A 23,528-nucleotide genomic window follows, 5' to 3' on the forward strand; every position below is an offset into this window, starting at 1 on the left:
TATTTATAAAAACTTTCATGAAAAAATGTCAACTAATACTTCCATAGAGTTTTATTTGTAATACCAAGGAATTGTAATAAGATGATTGTGTTGAAGAAGTAAGAAAAGAAAGTTTGAAAATGAAGAAGGTTAAAAATAAAGGGCATAATTTCACTAAAATGTATATATGTATAAAATATATTTCTTTGCTTGTAAAATTAATAAAAAATAAAATATTCTTATATTATTTTATCTTTTACAATGTGGGTTTAATGAGTTCCTAAAAATATTTTTCTTCAATATTTTGATTGATAGTTAATAATTAAGAATAAATCCCAGTAAAAAAAGATGTAATAATTTATTATTATAAAGTTGGTCATGATATATTCAACTAATTTCTTTCTAAAATTACAGGTTATTATTTAAATAAATTAAGCTTTTAAATTTATTATGCAATATTTTTTTTAACATGCCTTCTAATTGGACTTATTTAAAATGATTAGAAAGGAGATAGAGAAGCTATCGAAATGTGGTCCAGATTACAAATCATCATTCCAAAATTTTTCAAAGACCAAAGGATCCGCCCTTCCTTGCTACATGGTGACCTGTGGGGAGGAAACGCTGCTCAAACTAAAAGACATCCAGGTATTGTTTTAATTACTAAATACTTGAACTTTGTATTCAATTTTGATGATCAATTAATTTTATTTAATTCACTAACTTTGTTAGTCCAATTTTGATGAAAGTTTCAGATATTTTGGGGGTTGGTCTCACATCAATTTTATCAGATTCCGTCCACTACTTTCACCTACACATGGGTAAACAAATTTTTTTAGGCACACCTATATTTCGAAAACAGCTTATTCGATTTGGCCCTAATTCGGAGAGAAGTTGGGATTTAGTGTGTAAATGAACTAGTGTTAATTTTATTAAATTTCATATTTCATACTCTACTTTGTCATTTGCAAAAATATTTTTATTGACTCACATGTTTCATTAAAAAATTATGAATTGTTTCACTGACAGGATGAACACAAAGGTGGCAGACACACAAACAGACTCAGACTCGACTTAGTTCAAGTAACTAAATTATTTCAATCAGCAAATCTGGTGAGCCCCATCACCAACAGATTGACACAAAATACAGACTACCCCTTTCTGAATGATAAATGCTCCTCAGGCCCCTCTTAAAATACATTACCAGAATGCAAAAAAAGAGGCTACCTTCAACCCATTTTCATTATGAGAACAACTCCCCACATCTATGGGGCTTAGAAGAAAAAAAATCAATTATTTATTAGGTAACTATTTATATACCTATCTACCTAATAAAAATTATGAGGGGGCTTTATTTATAAAATATCTTCAAATGTTACTATGTCCCATTATCCTTCATTTTACAATTTATTTTATTTTATTATATGATTTATGATATAACATTCTTTTTTTAAAAAATATTATTGTGATTACACTTAAACTAAAAAAAAAAGTATTTAGTGGAAATAATATCACCATCTAGAATTAAAAAAAAAAAGATATTTATCATTATTGAAAAATTAATCCTCTATTTTATAGGAAGTAATAGTTAATATTCAGATTATTAACTAATCATAATAATACTTTCTTAAAAAAAATATACTTTTTAAAATATAAATTTTAGCAAACATATAGTAAAATTTATGTGCATAATATTATAATTATTTTTTCAATTATTAAAACAGGTTATAATTAATTTGCTACTAGTAATTTCCTGTGAATTAATTTAACATACTGAATAATAAATAAATAAATAATAATAATAATAAATAAATATTAACATAATGCATGGTTATAAAAATAAATGTGATGATTTGTATTTAGTTTTTCAAACATTTTAGATTAAAAGTAATGAGGTGTAGATAGCTGACTGTAGATTAATGATGGGAGAAGTTTGTTGGGGGGTGCGGTAAGCAATGAACAACATAAATAAACAAAACCATATTTATTTATTTAATGACAACGTTAGATAATGAGCAACTCACTATTTTTCATTGTCTGTCATATTGTTCAATTTATAGATTCAATTTATTTATTTATTTATTTTTTCAGTTTTTTAGACACTACTTGCATATCTTATATTATACATACTTTCTTATCAACATGATATTATATTTCATCTTTCACTGTTTTCAATCTACTACCATCTAATTCCACGATTATCAATCAATTTAATTTTTTTTTTTACTATTCAATTATCAGTTATCAATTTTTTATCATTTATGATTCAATTCACTATTTTGTATAAGTCCAAATTTGTTTGTATACTATTCCTTTTCAATTTTATGTTTCTCTAAATGTTGTTATCTCTTTTGTTCTATAGCCCTGATGAAGACCTGAAACTCAGGTCGAAACGTCGGCATAAAATAAATAAATATGGTTTTGTTTATTTATGTTGTTCTTTGCTGACCGCACCCCCCGACAAACTTCTCCAATAATTAATAGATTAAAAATAATTTTTGGTGGTGGTCAAAAAGACAGGACAAAATAGCAGGAATAACTATTTATTAGTAAGCTATTTGATGACCAATAAATAGTTTTTCTGTTATAATCTCGTACCTTTTTGGCCTCAATCCCAAGCATCACTAATAATCTTCCAATAAAAGCCATTTTCTTAAAACTATTTCTTTGGATTGAAATTTAGTTTAATCTTTTTCATCATATTTCCTTTAGTTATATTTGATCCTGCTGCATTTTATGGCCATCATGAATATGAGCTTGCTATCTCCGGAATGTTTGGTGGTTTCACAAGAAGTTTTTATGATTCTTACCATAAAGTTATACCAAAAACTCCTGGCTTTGAAGGACGACAAAGGCTATACACTCTTTTTCATTACCTAAATCATTGGTATATTTTGCATTTTTCTAATCTCTTCATGATGCATGCTTATTTAGTTCTATGTTCATAGATTTCATTTATTTCTTAGGAATCATTTTGGAGATGGTTACAAGAAATCAACAATGGCTGTCATAAAAAGTTTGTTGAAATGATGTAGTTCTTTCAGGACAATTCCTGACATCTGCTGGCCAGATGATGATTCACCCTGATCATCGATTTGGTGGAATTGGTCCTGATCTATGAGGATATACATTGAAATGAGACGCATTCATTTGACTGAAGTATTGAAGTGATATGTAGGTTGTTAATCAAGCGCTGCAGTAGTGCTTTTGTTTTTATTTAATACAGACAATTTTTTTTTTTTATAGATAATTTAAATTTCAAATTAGTTTGCTTTAAATTACCTGTTGCCTATATGTTTCTAGTAACTATATATTTTTTTAAAATTTAGTTATATATTGCATTTCTTAGTTCAAGAAAAGCTGATCAAAATGGGTGTAAAAGTCCCTACGAGGTCATAAGTAGAGGTTTTTTTTAGTTGCTTATGTCACTGTGCTCAATTGATATGCAGGGTAGATTTCATTTTCAGAACATTTAAATAATGCATTTGATACCACATTCATTGTTGATACATAATTTGAAATTAATGATCGCTGATTTTAATTATTAGTTTGTAGTTATTCTTAAGTAAAACTTTTTTGTTTACAAGCATAGCTTAAAATTATGCTCAACTGAAATGTTCTTGGCCTAAGAACTTTTTTTTTTAAAGTAATTAATGAATGACTTGAATTCGGTATGATCTCTCAATCCATTGTAGCCATCCTAATTTTCTCTTGAAGACATTTTAAAATTTTAGTTACATTTGTAGTTCAAGTTTCTGCTTTGTCATTTTCTACCAAAGTAGAAATAAATACAGAATAGCCTTGTGAAATGTTTGCAATGAAAAAGAAATTGTTTTAATACTTTTTCAAGTTAAAGGTTAATTAAATTTAAAAATAAATAGGTCTAGTTTAACGTTTTAGTCTAGCACAAGTTATCGTACATGACACATTTGTTGAAAGTAGAGTTGTTTTTTGTTTATTCTGTGCTTTAATTATTGTTGTCAGGATGATTAATTTAGCTTACATTTATCTCTCGTTAAGTTAAAAAAATTGTCACTTAAGCTCTGATATATCATAACTCCAAAAAAATTGTTTACATTTAAAAAAAAATAAAATTTAATGCTTCATTCTGAAGGCAAGCTTAAAAGCAAGAAAAGCTTTGTTGAAGATAGAAAAAAATACAGAGGTATCTTACAAAATGATGGTTGAGACGATTTGTCTCTAAAATGTTGCTTTCATTTTTTAAAGTATTAAAATTCTATTGTTGATTTTTTTAGTTAGAATGTATTTCAACTTAAGTGAAATAATAGAAAATAAAAATAGATGTATATCAAAAAAAGATTTTTTTATAAGAGCAAGGTTGTACTTGAGTCAGTTGATGCTGTCTTACTATTTTCTAGTGTGCCATATATAGTAAACTATTTTCAGGAAGGAGAAAAGTTGGGCAATAGAGATAGATCTAGCCTACCAAAAATATTTCTGTGAGGGATAAGTGTTAAGTTGTTAAAAAATGTGGAAGCACGTTTACATTTAGGCATTATATTCATACTTAAATTATGTGTTTTATAAAATAAATTTGTAAGGAAAAATATTTTAATTGAGATAAGTCGCTACACATGCATTTTTGTGGAAAGAGCATAAAAGATTTTTAAAAATAGCTGTCATCTCAAGTGCCTTGAACTGGGAAGTAAATGGCCTACCATTAAAAAAGTCAGACTCATGTTGAATGCCATTACCTCTTGATTTTGATAAAATGAGTTGGCTGTTATTAAAGCAATTAAGTAATTCATTAGTCATATTATTTTGAAATAATTAAAGTTTAAGTTAAGGTCTACACTTACCTCTTTAACTTTCCTTCTTGATTAAAATTGGATGTGAAAAGGGGGAAAGTGGACCATATCCTTCTTCATTTTATAGTCTTAATATAATATTTTCCTTTTATAAATAAGTATAATTTGTATAAATTGTAAGGAAAAAGTTCCCTTGAATTTCTTAAAAATTCAGTTTTATTATTCATTTAACTTATGTAACATTATATCATTATTTTACTCCCTTGACTTTACTAGGAAAAAAAAAAATACTCAGTGAAATTTTGACTAATTTAAAACGTTATTGCTGTTCTGAAACTAAGGGAAACAGGGTTTCTTTTTTTTTACCCCCAAGAGCCGTTCAATTTAAACACTAGAAGAATAAAAGTCATTTATGCTCTTACACCATTTTTGCAAGTGTGCACCAATGCCCACATGGGAACTTTTGTATATTTTTATTTTAACATGAACCAATTGTTAATTTTAAAATTTTTTCTGTTGAGAGAAATAGTATGACATATTTATTGTCAAAGTTTCAAATCTCCTTCTAAAAAATTAAATTATTAATACTTACATAAATTAGGCTTTTAAAATATGTCTGTGTACTTGCTCCGACTTTCCTTAATGTTTTTCTTTGTTTTGTTTTTTAATTTGGATGTAGGAAAACTTTTGCCAGCTAACATAGATTCAGAGATATACTGCTTACCTTTGCACTATGGTCTTGTTTAAGAGTATGTTCAATTAATGTCAATTAAAAATAATTTTCATTTTGATAATATTTCTTAATGAGTTAGTTACAATTTTAAACTGTCACAATTTTTTTTTTTTAATTCTAATGCTGTAAATTGACACATGCTTCTTTATATGTGTGTATATATATATAACAATAGTTTTATATTTAGTTTATAATTACACTTTAATTAGCTAAAATATCTTCAAAGTTTTTATTTAAAGTAAAATCAACATAAGAGGAAAATATATTGCAGTGATAGTTATAACATATAATTTAATGTTATAATGATGTATAACAGCAAACTTGGAAATCATAAAATAGTTTTAAATTTGTTTTCCTAAGTATTACTGTGGCTTGAATAGCACTATGTAGATAAAATGGTTCAGTTTATCTAGAACACCATTGCTTGGTTCAAGGCAACAACTCTTTTATACAGCTTGGAGGTGTAGAACGACTGTTCTTATAATTGTTATACATATTTTGCCACTGAATTGTGCTAGTTAATAGTTGGTAATTTGTTCATTATTATGTTTCATTTATGTAGAATAATTTCACATAGGTAAAACTACTGGTTACTGGATTACAATTTAATGTTTCTTAATCATTTTTATAACCGTTTAGAAGATAATCAAATTCCTTAGCTGGGGTAAATCTGTCAAAACTTACGAATTGAAATATTTTATTGAAACAATTTTTAAAGAAACTCTCAATGGTATTTTTCTTAGCAAAGACAGTATTCTTAGTTTAGTAGAAAAAGTAGTAATTTAAAAAGTTGTCATCGGTTCTTATCCATTGGTCTGATTTGCCATCGTGGCAAATGAACTAATACCATCCTAATGTTTCCATTATTTTAAACAAAAGAATAAATTTTAAAAAAGTTTTTAGATTAACTTTTCTGCTTATATTATTAAATGATAAACGTCCAGTTAGTTATAACACATTTGATACTTTCTTTACAGAGTTAACGTTAAGTATACTTCAATGATACAACTCTCATTTCCCAATATTAACCTGCCAGAACATGTGATCAAAAATAAACCTGAGGTGCACTAAAACTAAAAGGTCTCATATGTACTTGAATTAAAGAAATACACTTTCTAATACTTTTTCCTTACTTGCCCTTACAAGGAACAACAATGAAGGCTTAATACTCATATTCAGTCATAGTTTAGAGGAATAATTCCTTGACTAAACAATTTTTTTTTTGGCCCTATTATGTCAGTCAGTTTGTTTTGTTTGCACCTCCTCTTTAGATGTTAAAGAGTTTTTATTTCATCCCCAGAAGTTAAAAAAAAATTTCTATAAGTAATAAAATAATCTTTATCTTCATTATCTAGTTGAGTATACATGAAATCATTTGAATCTCTGGTCTGGTCTGAATCTGTTTTGCATCCCTCAACTGGATCTTACATTTTTTCATTATTCCCATTTTATTGAGATCGTCTTCTTCTGTTTCAAATTGAGCCCATTGTATTTTTCAATACCACTAGGATTCTCAAAATTGTATATCCGTCTTTCATCTGCCATTTTTTCTGTGAAACCCCAAAGAAAACATCTAGCTTTGATGGTAATAGGTGGGGGCACCGGTGATCTCCACCACTCTGCAAATCAAAAATATTTAAAACAATATGTGATTGCTATTCTACAGGAGAATCTGTCAGGTCCCGAGTGCCCATGGGTTAATACAGCCTGTTAATTTGAAAGTGTCTTACTCATCTACAGTTAGTATTAGACTTAACAACACAAAGATAAAGAATCACTAAGTTTAAAATTGTGTTCCCAAGTTTCTAATTTCAAATAAAACATTATTTATTTATTGCTACTTATTAATTATTTATTTTTTAATTTACATCAGAATTTGTAAAATCAGCAATAATTATGCATTGATTCTCAGCTACTGCAATAATATTGGTCTTGCAAATCAAGGTGAAAGTTTGATATAACTTTTATCACTTGATTGCACCTTGATATTCTGGAGTAGCCACCAATAATAGATGAAAGCCATACTCATGAACCTTATGTCATTTTAAACTCTTGGTAATGAGTATAGGTTTCAATCTATAGTCATTAGGTTATTGCTGTACTGATCAAACACCAGTTTTGACTATTCTCTTCTTTTTTTTTCGGTTGGATCTACAGACATTGTAGATCTTTGGCTGCCCGAACTAGCCAGCCTTCTTCATACCTTACCTGTCTTAGGATACTGCTTTCTAGTTAGTTCTGCATGCAGCTCTTTCGCACCTTTGTTGATTTTGTCTATCTGGTTTTTGACCTCCTGCATGGTCTCTTGCCACATTAATGGCATTCATTATTGTGTAGCGGCGTCCTAATGGATTGCTTCGAGCCACATGTCCTGCCTATTTTAACCTTCTTGCCTTCATATTATGAGATATTGACTGACTAGTCTCTGCAAGCAGTTTACTGTTAGTTCTTTTCCTCCATGTGTTGAGGTTATGATCTCAGATTGCTCCTATAATTGTATGGAGAACTTCCTTTCAAATCTCTCGATTCTGCTTTCTAGAGTATCTTTTAGAACCTAGGTCTCATAGCCGTATATCAGAGCTGGCTTTATCATGGCATTTTACCTCCTTAGCTTCAATTTTTTGGGGATTTCAGTATTCATGACAGGGAGAAGAAGGTTTTTGCTTGTTATACGCTGACCTATCTCAGTTCATTGATAATTTATTGAGGTTATTGTGGAGCAGAGGTAATTGAAACTGTCTTCTTTTGGAAACAACTTGCCATCCACACAGACCATGTTTTTAGGGTGGATTTTTCTGCTTACACTCATATACTTTTTTGTTTTGTCTTCATTTACTTGCAAGCCGATTTCCTCCGCTTCTCTCATTAGAGTCTTTCCATGTCATCTTGGTTACTTCCTAGGAATCCACTAGTGGGTCTAAATCTAGGCCCTGTTATATATTGTGGGACTTTCACATTTAGGACGGGATGCTGTCAGAGTTTGGAGGGTTGAATACTATTCAGGGCATGAGATCCTGGCTGGTCAACATCCCCCTAGTTCCCCTGCCCTCCCCCACCTCTGGTTTTAACCAGTTAGATAAACTTTAGGTAAGTTCTACTAATTAATTAAAAATAGTCAAAAACTGTGAAAGAGGCTCCCAATGAAGTTTTAAACAGAATATAGAAACTAATCTTTTTAATATGAACTAGTATTTTTTAATAATTTTACAAATCAAGTTCAATGAATTTTTATCTTTTCATGGGCAGGGACAGTATATAAGATATGGTTCATATCAAGGTATATATAAGGTTCGAAGTATATAAGAACAAAAATAAACAAAAAAATTATTAACATTTGTATAAGGGGGTCAGAATGATGATGGAGTTAAGTCAAGTTTGTTTTATTTTGAAAAAGTGAATGTTTTTTAAATGCACTTAAATGATAAATATATTATACATACAATATTTAAATAATATTCTTATATATTTATCTTATAACTAAATTTATAAAACATACACTTTCTAACAATAAACCAATCTTGACTTTAATCCCTGTATTTCTAAGCTCCCTCTAACATACTACAACTTCCCAAATGAAACAGATATTCTGAAATTAATAATGTGATAAATAATTGGTAATTTGAAACATTCCTTGTTCCTCTAGTAAATTTATATTGTTATGTGCTATGATTTATCATCGATTCTCAGCTAGGACAATTTTGAAAAGATTATATTGTTGCAATTAGTTTCATCTATTGTGGTAAACTGAAAAATAAAGAAACAAAATAAATATTAAATTGTGATAGATATGCTTATTACTTCTGTTAAATGCTATTTATTGTCCAGGAATATCGAATAAATATTGTTTCTTTTTACTTTTAAAAGTGTGATTTGTTAAATAAAAGGTGACTCAGTCGTCAACTCAAGTTTAAGAAGTTCATTTCACTCATGATTTTCAATAAATAAGTTCTAATAAATTGAGGACTGATTTACCTAGGTGCTTTAGTTACGTATTTATTTTAACTTTGGGTTCTTTGATTTTGTTTTAAATTGTCACCAATCAATACTCTTATTGTTTTAAAAAATTGTACATCATATATGATGAAATGAAAAAAAAAATGTTTATGACAAGAGAGAAAAAAAAAGTATTGGAACGCATGATTTTTTTTTTAAATAAATTTATTTTTAAATTTTTTGAAAATAAAATCTCAACTTTTTAATATGATTAAAACATCTTCAAATTAAATGATTAATGTAATATACTCAAAGTTTAAAGTGAATTGAATGAATTTTAAACTAAGCAATAAAATGAAAAGTAATTTCTGAACCATTTAGTACTCAAAGTATTTTTGAAATTAGATAACAATAGTTCTTAAATATGTGTCTTAAATCAATATATTCAGCTTATATCTTTTCTTTCTAATTAAGTATGCGGCATTTTTTTACTTTGGTTTCAGGTAAATTTTTACTACAACTATAATTTAAATCTCATTAATAGTAAAAGTTTTAAAAACTTAAATAATGAAAATTTACTGTAATAAACTATTCTTGATTAAATAGTATTATATTCCTAAAAATAGTATTATATTCCTAAAAATAGTGTATTTTCTAACTTAAAATTAATGACTCTGATTTAAAAATTCAGTTATTAAACCAGAACTTTTTTTTAACAGGTGAAATAACTTCTGGCCCTAAAAAAGTAAAATTATTTTAAAAAAGATTATGCTTTCAATACTATTTTTTTCCTTACTGTAGGTTTAGGTTTAAGACTAGTCTTAAGTAAAATTATGACTAGAATCTTTCCAATTTCAAAGTAATTGTATTTTATTCATTGGACCATAAAAGCATGCTACAGTGCGTACCAAAGTTTTTTTTAGCAAATTAAAAGGAAAATTGAGGTGTTGAGAACCAGAATGTACCAACCTATCGAGCTGTGATTTTTAGATCAACTGTTAATTAGATTCTAATATAATTTTGTGAAACTACATTAGAACTTTGAAAAATTCTTTCACTGCCAACTTGATATCAAAGACATTAGTCTAATATTGTAAACTGGCTATTCCTCCTATACCCATATCTCGAATCTAGATCCCACGAGATACAATGCTTTAAACACTTCAATTTCAATTTTTACAAAAACGGGGATGGTCCTTTCTGGCTCCCAATTCCTCAAAATTGATCCCTGACATTATCAAATGAATAGTATATTAATTACAAGTTCTCAAATGTATCTTTCAAAATAATTATGAGTAGATAAGTATAAGAATTACTCAGTTACCAGCTATAATTTTGTGTTAAATTTAATTGTTAAGTATTCTGTTAAATTAGTTAAAAGAGCTTTCATTATTTATTGATCTCACGAAGGTCTGTTTCCTTCATTTAAAAAAAATTAAGAAATGTATATTATTATACATTATATTAGATTATAGAAATTAAATTAGATAAGATTGTGTATAGCTACTTTATTTTTTATTCTTGTTAAATGAAATAAATAACAAAAAGTAGTAAATGTAAAAAAAGAATAAATATTTATACTGAATTAGTTATGAAACTAGTTGTGATATAATGTAAAAAAATTGATATTTATAAGAAAAATTATTAATTTTAACTTTTTTTCACTTGATTTTAATCTAATTTTTTTTTGTTTTTTGAAGCAAAAAATTAAGTGTAACAACAAAACCTGTAACTATAATTTATGAATTATCAACCAAACTTTTGAAAAATCACACTATGAAGTTTGAAAAATTTTAGATTAAAAAACCTAATCTATTTAAATAAAAATGTTATGTTCATTTGTTATTTATTTAAAATTTTCGACATTTCTCAACCGATTTACACGTTGTTTTTTTCAAAATGTTCAGTGTCGTCCTTGAAAGGTTCTTAGCTATTGAAATCCTGGATTTACAAAAAGTTATAAATAAAATTAACTATTATTGGAGCATAGCTCAGAATGTATATATTTTTTTCAAGGTTATATACCATTCGATTTGTTTCTTTCTGAAGAATAAGATAAAAATATTACTGATTCCATTATACTCTTTTTTATTGAGAAAAATCATAAGGAGGCAATAAACAAAGTAGATTGACAATATTTTATTTTTTTAGGTAAAAGCATTCATTTTTAGGTTGTCTGAAACCCTTAAATACCACTTTTAAAAGAAATTAAACAATTTTGAATAGATTTATTTGGACTTTTTTTTTTCTCTACCACTGTCCATTATTCATAACTCCTCTGCAATTTATCTAAATCCTATTTTACTACTACTGTTATAAAGCTGAATGTCTGCTCTTTCAACTCATAATAACAACATTTAGACTTTAAAGCCTTATAAGGACAAAATAGTTGTTTCAACTGAAGAAAATCTTTTAAAATATTTTATTTTATATCTCTGGTTCTAATTTGTTTAATTAGATCCGTTTTATGCCATTTAGTATAGTATAGAGCTCAAAACCATTCTTTAGTTTTGTGTAAATTAAATTGGGCCATGTTGAATGTATTATTTTTTAAAAGAAATTGAAGGCTCATTCATATAAGAACAAAATTTGTACAAAACGATTTTTTTCAGAAAATTTGTATTAGGGAGAGTTCCTCAAGATGCTAAAAATGGATATCAACTTTATTCCACTCCTAACAATTGTTAGTTTTTAAAACTGTTATTATTAAATGTTATGTGAAAAATATATTCCCAACAAAACAAAAAAAAAAGAAGTTAAAATTGGACAATTAACAAAGATATAGTATCTGAGCGGCTTATATTTTCGAACATTATGTAATAGAATTTTATTGCCTTGACATAACCATTATAATATGTGAGTAAAGGTTTAATTTCAACTAAATTGATATCAGACTGTCAATTGTGTTCATTCAATCTATACAGAGTACAATCTAAAATCTAACAACAGTAAAACATTGCCAGGTCTGCTAGTTTTTATCAAAACTGAACTAATTGAAGAATGTCAGCTAGAAAATAAAAAACTTATATTAAATTACATTTTATTTTAATTGCCTTCATTCATCATAATTGTATTATTTTATCTAAGATGGTTGGGGATGTGGTCAGTGAAGGACACAAGTAAAAACTGTTTTAATTAGTGACATTTCAGGCCATCATCAGACTCAAAAAGGAAAATGACCATAATCAATAAAAAGAACTCCAGAATAACTAGAAAATAAGAAGATAACAGATAATATAGACACATATACAGTATTGGGAGAAAATATATAGTATAAATATCATTAGAAGATATAAGCAGTATTAGAGAATAAGTAATATTAAAATTATGAAACAAGGAAAGAAAAAGAAAATAATATATACATGAAAAAGTAAATAAGTGTACGAAATGAAAATTGATTAAAAGTTATGAAAAATGAGAAAGAAAATGTATATGTAATTAAATATATAAGTAAAATAACAGAATCAAAGAAGTAAAATAGTTACCTTAAGTGACATAGTCATTGAAAATTTACTAAATTTTTATTATTTATTTTACTTCTTTAATTTAAAATGTTTTGAAGAATTAAAATATAAGCCAATATTTATCAAAAAATATATTGGATAGTTTGTTACTGATTGTAAGGGCTGTTTGTAGCTGAGAGAGTTAAACTACTGCCTCACGACTGTAGTGGGGCAATTCAAATCAGACCTTTATCATTTCTGGTGTCCCACGAAATGAAAACTTGACTCCCAGCCATGGTTAGAGTAGGTTGGTTACCTTTAGATAACCCTCTACCCCCACCCCATGTCAGAAATGACTAGGAAGGGGGTCATATAAAAAAAAAAAAAAAAAAAATGTTACTGATTATAAACAAAAATAAAAAGATGAGATAATTAAGTGGTTCAATATCCAGTTAGACAAATTTAACAACATTAAAACTTATAATAGACAAAGCCATAAACAACATATTTTTCAACCAAGTATCACTAAAAAAAAGTTTCATTGAAGTAATACCTAAATAACTAAGTTAAACTTAAGTTTTGATGACCTGACATTATGCCTTTAATAAACAATGAAATATTAAAGTACTACATGATGTCATACACAAATAGTCAGGGTTCAGTGAAAAAAGCAAAGATTTCAGGAGAGCATATTTCTTACTTAACATGGTCTGTAAATTCTTATATAATGATAAACTTATAAAATGTTTAAATTTTTGAGAATCTGGAACATATTTTTAATGTGTTTCATAAATTTCAACTAAGTATTATCTCCAGTAAAATATATATACTCCAGTAAAATGGTAAAAACATAGAATTCATTGTTTTTAAAGCATATAAAATATAAATCAAAAATAAACAAGTGCATTGCTGCCCTTCTACAACCGGCTGATTTGTCAAAATAGATAGGAACAGAAGAAAAAAATACAAATGACTATGAATTCGTAAATTTATTTTTATAAATGATAACATAATAACTTGAGTTTAATTACAAACATGCTGCTGACTATTTTCAAACTGATTACGCTTCATAACCATCTGGTAAAGCATTGGTGTGTGGGTTGTGGAATAGGGAATGGTTTCCATCTCCCCAAGGAAATTTCTGAAACAGAAAATTTTTAAAATTATTGCATAAATACCATCAATATTAGAATGAAATTTTAAATACTAAAAGATCATTAAATTAAAGAATGTTCGCTTTAATTAAATAGATTTAGGACTATTGGAGTTTTTCCTTTGACTGCACCCAGACCATCTTCCTTTTATTATTTTTGAAATTTATAATAATTTAAAAGTTACAAAACTATTGAAACGTATTACAAAATAGTCTATGATTAATCAATATATCATATCTTATATGATGTAGTTCTGAAAATTTTGTTGGAGAATGAGGGAACTTAATAAAAATGGGAAGGAAATCATTAAAAAAATTAAATTAAATCATTAGATTTGAAGGTTCTATCAATGAAGACCAGGATTGAGGAACGTCAGTTAAAATGGTTTCAACACATGTAGACGCTTGAGTAAGGCCATTAGCAGTACGACTTGTTTGCAGAGCATAAATCACATTCAATGAATTCACTGCAAAAAACGTCGAAAGACGATGAATTTGTTAGTGATGGAATGAAACTAACAAAAAAAAAATGGATAAAGGAAAGGTGAGCTCTACACTAAAAGGGACTGAGAAGTTTTGCTTTCTTATTCTAGGAAATAGCTGATGAATATCTTTCTATACCATAAAAAATAATTTTAATTAAATAGTTGGATAAATCTAATTTAAAGAAAAAAAAATAATGAACACAGAGCATCGAAAGAGCCAGAATATGAAATAGAGAAAGGGAATCTTCTCAACATTTTTCTTATCCAAGACAAAATTATTTTCATTTTATACAAACAACAACTAGAATTTGTGAGAGAATAAAATTTCTTTTTAAAAGGTAATATTAGTATATTTTTAATTAATGATTATTTATAAAAGTAAGTGTGCTATTATATATTATATCACTTATTGCTTTATTGTTGAAAATTGTAGAGAGCCCTAAAGATGGAAGAAAACTATTAAACTTCTGTGTTTTATATTTTATATTATGTTAAAAAAAAATTAAAAATTTTGGGTCTATATTAACAAAAAAATATAATAAAATTGAGCCATTCCAGTAAAGGAGTGAAGTATGTAATAAGAATTCTTTTTTAAAAAATACTCAATTGTAGATTTAAGTGGTTTTATTTATTATTTTAATTTGAATGGTAAATCAACTTTAAAAATTAATTTTAATAGTTTTTAACGATTTCCTATCAGTGTTTCCCTGAAAACAGGAGTTCTTTTTCTGTAGGTCCTATAGGATCTAGCGGTTAGGGTTATAAAAACGTTTTACTGTATGAATTGTATCTTTTGCATCACTGATTTGTCCTCAACAACTAGGTATCATAGTGTATAACGAGTTGCAGCAATAATTAAATACAGCTTGGAGCCAAGTTTTGGTTTAATTTAAGTTATATTGCCATTCTTGTTATTTTAAGTTATTGTTTATCAACACTTGCAGTCACCATAATGTAAATATTTTTATCTTATCACATGCATCAAAGGATAAGATAAATAAATGTCAGAAGCAATCTAATTGAATCTGAATGATACAATTACAAGTTTTTGTCCATACTTTAATTATATTTTTACTATAAACAAAATAAATATAATGTGCATTTTTCCAATGTATTTATCACTGCCCATCTTTCTTCAATATATACTACTTGGTTGATAAGTACTTGGTTACTTTTCTGGTGACAACATCCCAACTATAAAAAGTCCCTATTGCACATGCCAAACAAACACTAAGCAATTTAAAGCAGGAAGAATTGAACATCTTTAATCTATATGGATTTATAAATGAATAAACATTCTATTCAGACCAAAATATTAGTTTATGCTTTTATTAAATTTATATTTTTCTTCTTAATTCTTACATGAGGCTAAAAATCATGAAGCTAAATTACTGAATTAGTTTACAATAACGGTACTGGTATTACTAACCTGTACTATGAACAATCTATCTAACATAATCTTTATAGTGGATAAAAGAAAGAAAACAACAATAACTTAAAATGAGTTTTATAAAAATAATATTATGTATATATAAAGTTAAAAGGTGTTTTATAAACAAAAAAAAAAAATGTAACCCAAGTAACAATCACAAATTTAAATATAAATTTAAAAAAAAAAAAATTGGACTACCCTTAAATTATTCAAAAAAGCAGATAACTTGAATCTCACCTTATTTCTCACTCTCATATGTTCATACTTCTTGAATTCTGGCCTGTCATGCCCATGGCTACCATGAGCCAGATAGGCATTTAGCATGCATAACAGAACAGCAGGGATTCCAGCAAAATAACTCACATTACGCCAAAGTTTAACACCACCTGAAAGATAAAGAGAAAGCATTAAGGATCATTCAAGAATTACTTAGAATAATAATGAATAAATAATGAGAGACTACGAATATTAAACAACTTGTGTATCTAGTTTAAAATAAGTAGAAACATGGTACAAATAAATTAAGATATTGTTGGCAATATTCCTTGTGTTATGAGCACTTGACTCAAAACTTATGAAATATACAAAACAAAACAAAACCATATCCATATTCTATCTAGTCTTGTGATCCTTGTCATTAACCTCTTCATAATGCAACCGCAAGTTCCAATAGATTGTTTTGATTAAAATAAAATTTTGTACAAGAGTTATCTGTCCAACTTTCATTGACAATGATACCATTGGAGGTAAGTTAATCTCTTAAGTGAGTATAAGTCAACCTCAGTGATTTGTACAAAGGGATAATGATGTTCAAGTCATATTTTTAGCATTATTATATGAGGTAATTAGTTTCAAAACCATCTTAGACCATTTTCACAGACTGAAACCCTTCGGGTCAATACTTCTGCATGCTTTGCTAAGTAATGTGGTACATTGAGAACTATGTGACACATATTTTTTTTTTTTTAAGTAAATAATTAGATTGGATTTTAGTGTAGTAAAAAACAGTCCAAAATGTACAAAATTATGCATCTAAAATCCAAAAGGTCTAACTTTATGTACCCCATATCCTGAAAAAATCAACTTTATGATATAATTAATAGTATGAAGCCCTTTAGGTTCCACCCAGCTTCTATAAAGTGGATACCATTAATTGGGGGAAAATCTGCCGGTTGAGCATGATCATGAACAAATCACCTCCTCGCACAACCGTTGTTAAATGAACAGTACTTCATTACGAAATATTGAACCCCTGACCTTTCATTGGTTTTAGCAGTATAGATTTCCATTATAAGGACTGGAAAAACCCAATTTTAATTTAATCACGAATAAATAACTATCTATAATAATATTGCTGACTTGATTTTCAATAAAAATCAAAGCTTTTATTTTAAAAAAAAATCAAGCTCAACAATAATTTTGTATTTGAAAATAAAAAAAATTAACAGAAATGCAATGTCATGCAAAAAATCCACAAAATTAGTGAATTTATGCAGAAACCCTATGGATGCAATATAAAACTAGTACCAATAGAACATTTAAATTACTGCTGAGGTTTGTCTCAAATGGAAACTAGGAAACAAAAGATGCAATTGCATGAAAATCCAGTCTCTAGTACTCATCAATAAGACTTCAAGGATCACTAGCCTTAAATTTAATCTAACTTATCCAAATTCAGGTCTAAACTAGTTTGAAACTTAAATAATGTATTGCTAAACACCATTTAGCATTGTTCTAAACTATTTGCCTTAAAATCGTCAAGATAATCCAATACCAGGACCAGTTTATCCTTTGACTAACAGTAATATATCTGTAACCCCAGTGAATATGTGGTTAAGTCAAAATTCCTTACTTTTCAGGGGACAACTTTTAAAGTTAAAGTTAAACATTTATGTAAAATCAGGTGTTTGTGGTAAATCATCGAAATTTCGTCAATACTACCAAAACGTTGGTAACTTGTTACTTGTTTTACACCAATTTGATATGTCTTATCACTAATTAGATAATAGAGTTAACTAATTGTTAACCGACCATTGAAAAAAACACATCGCAATAACTCTGTTTTAAAACGTTGACTGACTTAGACACTTATGCACAATGAAGATGTTGCCTCTGTGATTCTCTTAGACCACTTAACTCATTTTGACCAAAATTTGACTTAACCACATATTCACTGGGGTGACAGATATATTAATGAGGTTTTAATAGTTGAACGTAGATTGATATTAGAAGATGGTTAGGAGGTGAGGTCAACAAAGACACACAATTAAAGAAAACTTATTTATTTGTGTATCTTTTCTGACTGCACCCCTGACCATCTCCCCATATTGTAATATACAGCAGCTTCTCCAATATAAGTATAATAACTAGCTAACAATCTTGATTCAAACCAATGGTTAAGTATGAATTCTTCACAAGAGAACTAGTGTTTTTCCACTCCTAGATTAGATGACTATATTAAAAAAATTATAACTCAAGCTGTTGACCGACTTACAGGAAAGTAAAATAGATAAAGGAATAAAAACTACTGTGCTATGTTTTAGAAAATAATTAGATTAATCTTTAGGTCATATTATTAAGTATGGGTACACCTATTTTACTTCAGTTACTAAAATCTTTAGAATAAACTTGAACTATTACCAAAAAAAAAAAACTCATAACTAAAATTATTTAAGATAAACTGTAACTACAATCAAACAATTTTGTGAATATTTCTGTATCTATTACTCCATTTTAGAAGAAAAGTACTGTTTTGATATCATAATGGAGAAATTGATAACAGTTCAGGATTGAAGAGTTTTATTTCTAAAATTTGTGGTTGTTACATCCTATCTTGGTTAATCCTGAAACAATTAATTACATTCATTCCATCCAGAACACTAAAGTGGTGATAACATAAAACTGCACCAGTAGAAATTCTTGAAAGGTACAAATGTGATAACATTTAAGTTTAAAATAAAAGAATGTATTTGTTAGTTAAATAGTTGCAAATATTCGACTAATTAGGAGAATTACTTTTACAAAACAGGATAATTCATAATGAGAAAAAAGGAAGAAACTTGAATTTATGAAGAATGTAACATTAAGAAAAAATTAAGAATAACTTAATTTGAAATAGGATATGAATTAATTATACGAACCACCATGGTCTCCAGCTACTGCAGAAGCTGAAGGAAGCTCTGCAAAAAGAGTTTTGGAAGAATTAAAATTCCTTACAAATAGTCGACCCGCTGAAGTAGCCATCTTCAGAAAATCCACTGCCTTGAGAATTGGAAGAAACTCGGGAAAAAACAGTAAAACAGCTGTTCCGGGTCCTGCTCCCTGATTGGTTGTTAAATTGGTACAAATTCAACAGAGAGAGCCAGTGAAGTGTAACCGTATAATTCACGTTACCTACCTTTGTTATGATTATCAAGTTACTTTGATGTGTAATTACCCTCGTCCCCTGAATGTATTATTTTTTGTATGTTTTAATGATATAATAAAATGTTTGGTTTCTTAGAACTTGCTATAGGTTTCTTCTTAATTTATTGTGCTATCACCAGGTACCCTCTTCTTATGGTATTCAATATTTGCTGTAGATAGTGAGATTGGATATTGTTGGGTTAAACTTCTATTTTCTCCATTTTTCAGATTGTTTCCTCAGTGTATTAGATGGATTATAAAAAGGTGCTATCATATAGAGGCTCGAATCGGAAGAATTGGAATCCCTTACATGACCCTTCATGATGTACAATTGTGTACCAATGGTTATACAATAGTACGTATTCTATTTATTAAGTTAAAAATATATTATAGTCAGGCCTCGAACAGTTCAGTGTTTTTTTTGCTTGCACATCAGATTATTTTTGTTGTAGATATGTAATATTACTTATCATTGATAAGATATCAAGGTGTACACCCTCCAATGATACACATTCTATTTCCTGAAGTTAGATGATAGGCTTAGCAAAATATTACTCATTTTATTGTTTTCTTATACATTGATAGAATTCTGCTTTTAAATTCTAGAGAAGATTATATTTATCTGTGGTAGTAAATCATTAAACTATTTTGAAGTGTACTTATGTTCCACCTAAAATGGGACTCTGTTAAATTTGAGTTTCTTGTCCTGCATTGGACAGCTTTTACAAATCAATATTGGGGTTGATTTTAGATTATGCTGCTCTACTGTTCAAGATTTGTTTTAACAATTCAAAATTGCTGTGGTATCAATCTCAAGGTGCTCTTTCAAAGGCAATGCTGGTACCATAAGATCTCATCCCTTTTCTCTCAACTGCTTTGCAGGTATTGAAAGCATATGAAGACTGAGTAATTGGGTTATAACCACTGATATTCATGATTTGAGACTATGGTGATCAAGGTGTCACCATAGCAACCTTTTATCATAAGCGGCTCTGGTTGGAATTGATACTGTGGCAGACCCATAAAATGAATCTTGATCTTCTCATTGTGGCTAAATAGGTCTGTCACCTATAGGATAACTTTTTGTATGCTAGAAATGGCCAGGCTGGAGAGAAAATAAAAAGTATTCATAACTCAATAACCCTCAACTCTCTTAATAGAGTATTTGGCTACATATAAGGAATGCTGACTGTTATCAATTTTTGATAATGTTACATGCATTTTATTAGAAGCATTCATACATTCATAACTTTAGACTTTTTTTTAAAAAAGTTTTTTTATCAGATTTAAAATGAACTGGACTATTATGTCCAACTGCTCCTGAAAAGGACCTCTGTTAGGAATTCTATGTTTTCTGGGGAAGTAAAATCAAAACCGTTGATCATAAACTGCAAATATTGTTTTTAGTATTATAACAGTTTTGATTCCCTTTTAAGAACCAACCCCTTATAATGCTATATGGCAAAGGAAGGGCACCAGTTACATGTTTATATACTTAGGTATATATGAATATTGTTATATATATTTACAATAAAGGAGGTAAGAAAAAAAAAATTAAGAACTTTCAAATAAATAAGATGGGTGTCTTTCAACTTCCACTTGCTCAAAAAATTAAGAAACCTGCTCTACCCTCAACATCGCTGCTTTCTCTCTAAAGGGCATCAGAGGTTCCTCTGCTTCTGGTTGAACCATGTTGCTGTGATCAAGTAATAGCTTACTTGATCGAAAACAAGTGGTAAGCTTGTCATTATGAGGTTCAGAACCTTGCCCATCAAAGGGAGGAGTCATATTTATCTGTATGAATTAGGTAGTTGCTTGTAGGGATAATATAAGGGGTTCCCTCCCTGGTGGGGGAGTCGCAAATCAGCGCTTTTCCACTTTTTTAAAAAGTATCCTGTATCCACAAAATCATTGAAAATTTTGAAAAGATGGTCCTCAACATACGAAACACAAACATTAGATCCAAGCAGGCAGATGGTGGCACATCTCATAAAATTATCATGTTTGCTGTCATGATTAGAGCCATCTCTGGGTAAATTGTTTCAATGTTGGTCATCACTTACAAGGTGGTTGCACGAACATCTTGATATTTCATGTTGGCAATGGTTTGTAACGGGGTCAACTTACCCATTGCAACCTTATAATTATTAATTAGAATAGAACACCCATTTTCCCAAATCAATTCTAGCTTGAAAATTTTTTATATTGTACTAGGAGCCTATATTTATATGAATTAACTGGAACTCACTCAATCAACCAATGCCAGTCCTGTTGGTATTGTTAATCTCCTCTAATTTTCCACTCTCCTATTACATTGTAAACTTTTTTCTGCTAGAATTGATCAGCATTGCCCTTCCCTCCCCACCACTTCCTTTTCACTATATCCCATGTATTTTTTTTTTTTTTTTTGAGTTGTAGAACGTTGATAAAGAAATTTTGCTTTAAAAAATTGTGTTTATAATGTGAGGGGTTGGAATTATTTGGAGAGGTGATATGACCTCCAACACCTTATGACTAATTAATAATTCACTTCTGTAGTTTAAAATTTTTTCTACCTTGACATCCGTCTCCTTGATTTAAAATTATTCTTACAATATTGAGAGTTTGAATCTAAAATAATTTTGAGGTGTAGATAGTTGACCGTAGATTAATGATTGGAGAAGTTTGTCGGGGGGTGCAGTCAGCAAAGAACAACATAAATAAACAAAACCATATTTATTTATTTTATGCCGACATTTCGACCTGAATTTCAGGTCTTCATCAGGGCTATAGAACAAAAGAGATAACAACGACATTTAGAGAAACATTCAATTGAAAAGGAATAGTATACAAACAAATTTAGGATTATACAAAATATTGAATTAAATCATAAATGATAAAAATTGATAACTGATAATTGAACAATAAAAAATTTTTTAATTGATTGATAATCGTGGAATTGGATGGTAGTAGATTGAAAACAGTGACAGATGAAATATAATATCATGTAGGTAAGAAGATATGTGTAATATAAGATATGCAAGTAGTGTCTAGAAAACTGAAAAAATAAATAAATAAATTGAATCTACATGTAATTCAGATATAAGCCACTCACTATTTTTCATTGTCTGTCATAGTGTTCAATTTGTAGATTCGATTTATTTATTCAGTTTTCTAGACACTACTTGCATATCTTATATTGGTGATTTCAGGTAAGGTGGATCCCCGATCTAGGTGAATTCCCAGGTATCTTACTGCCTTGCTTCCTCTTCCATTTCTGACAATCCACAGTGATACCTGAAAAGAAGATGACCTCGAGACCTTCTAATGTAGAAAATTATTAGAGTGATACCAATGAGTAGTATATTATAAACTTACATTAAATTTACTTGATGTATTTTTATGTAAATGCAGCAGTAATATGAATATATGTGTGCAAGGAAGACAGCTAGTCGAATTTGCCTAGTAAATGTTTTATTTTTATGTACGGATCTAGCTATGGAAAGAAATGATTTCTTCGATATATAAATAATTCTAGATCCGATATTGTGATGTGACAAAAACAAGGATTTCATCAGTTCTCTGCAATAATTATCACTTCTCCGTTCCAAAGCACCTATAATATTGATAACATGAGCGTCGAAAACTGACTTCATTATTGACGCAAATCCTTGATGGTACATATTGAGTGTGTTATCGAAGGCCGTCATACAAGAATAATCTCGACGATATCGTACGAACTAATTGCCCGATCCGAAAAGAACTCTTCTGGGTCAAGGAGAAACGCTAGGTTTCGTGATGGAGGATTATAAATTTTTAACGGGCGTTCGCTGGATGAACCGGAACGTTTTAGCTCTGACTGCTTTCGCTTTATCGGTGGCAATCATGAAACCGTTCCATGAATAAACAATCAACTCCTGAGGATTTTTCGGTGCATAGTTCAAACCCCTTTCGGTAGTTAACGAAATGATCGCATTTAACAGGCTCAAATCGTTCTGAATCGCTTCTAGTTACTGGCTTTGCCCTATATATCAGAAAACTACTGGCAGTAAACCTAATTTATTTTTACTTTAAATAGGAAGAACAGAGAAACATTTTATATAAAAATGCAGTGCCACCCGACTGCTATAAATGCAGCTTTCTAAATCTGGTTGGAAAATTGATTATTATTCTTATATTATACAGGCATAGAGGTTTTTTTTTTTTTTTTTTTTTTTTTT

The 23,528-nt window shown here is 28.7% G+C and overlaps 3 protein-coding genes across 3 annotated transcripts in view; 2 read left to right on the plus strand and 1 right to left on the minus strand.

Annotated features, from left to right (window-relative positions):
- LOC106679963 (ketosamine-3-kinase-like) overlaps positions 1-11,638 on the plus strand; it is a 15,366-nt gene extending 3,728 nt beyond the window's left edge. The window contains 3 exon segments of the mRNA XM_014419376.3: positions 483-624; positions 2,689-2,863; positions 2,943-11,638. Coding sequence (XP_014274862.2) covers positions 483-624; positions 2,689-2,863; positions 2,943-3,006 — 381 coding nt within the window. The 3' untranslated portion in view covers positions 3,007-11,638.
- A 2,186-nt stretch (positions 11,639-13,824) lies between these two features.
- On the minus strand, positions 13,825-19,222 carry LOC106679967 (cytochrome c oxidase subunit 6A, mitochondrial). The gene is made up of 3 exons (XM_014419381.3): positions 19,065-19,222; positions 16,162-16,310; positions 13,825-13,995 (listed from the first exon to the last, which is right to left on the minus strand). Exons 1-3 carry the CDS (start codon positions 19,165-19,167, stop codon positions 13,915-13,917), a joined length of 333 nt encoding a protein of 110 aa, XP_014274867.1. The 5' UTR covers positions 19,168-19,222; the 3' UTR covers positions 13,825-13,914.
- A 41-nt stretch (positions 19,223-19,263) lies between these two features.
- The window catches only part of hob (hobbit), a gene marked incomplete in the record, with an annotated part of 43,534 nt that continues 39,269 nt past the window's right edge, over positions 19,264-23,528 (plus strand). The window contains 2 exon segments of the mRNA XM_067050336.1: positions 19,264-19,469; positions 19,558-19,684. Of these exon segments, the coding sequence (XP_066906437.1) occupies positions 19,411-19,469; positions 19,558-19,684 (186 nt within the window).

Source organism: Halyomorpha halys, unplaced genomic scaffold, assembly GCF_000696795.3.
Source record: "Halyomorpha halys isolate HHAL.00 unplaced genomic scaffold, Hhal_1.1 Scaffold237.1, whole genome shotgun sequence".
NCBI classification, from domain to species: Eukaryota; Metazoa; Arthropoda; class Insecta; order Hemiptera; family Pentatomidae; genus Halyomorpha; species Halyomorpha halys.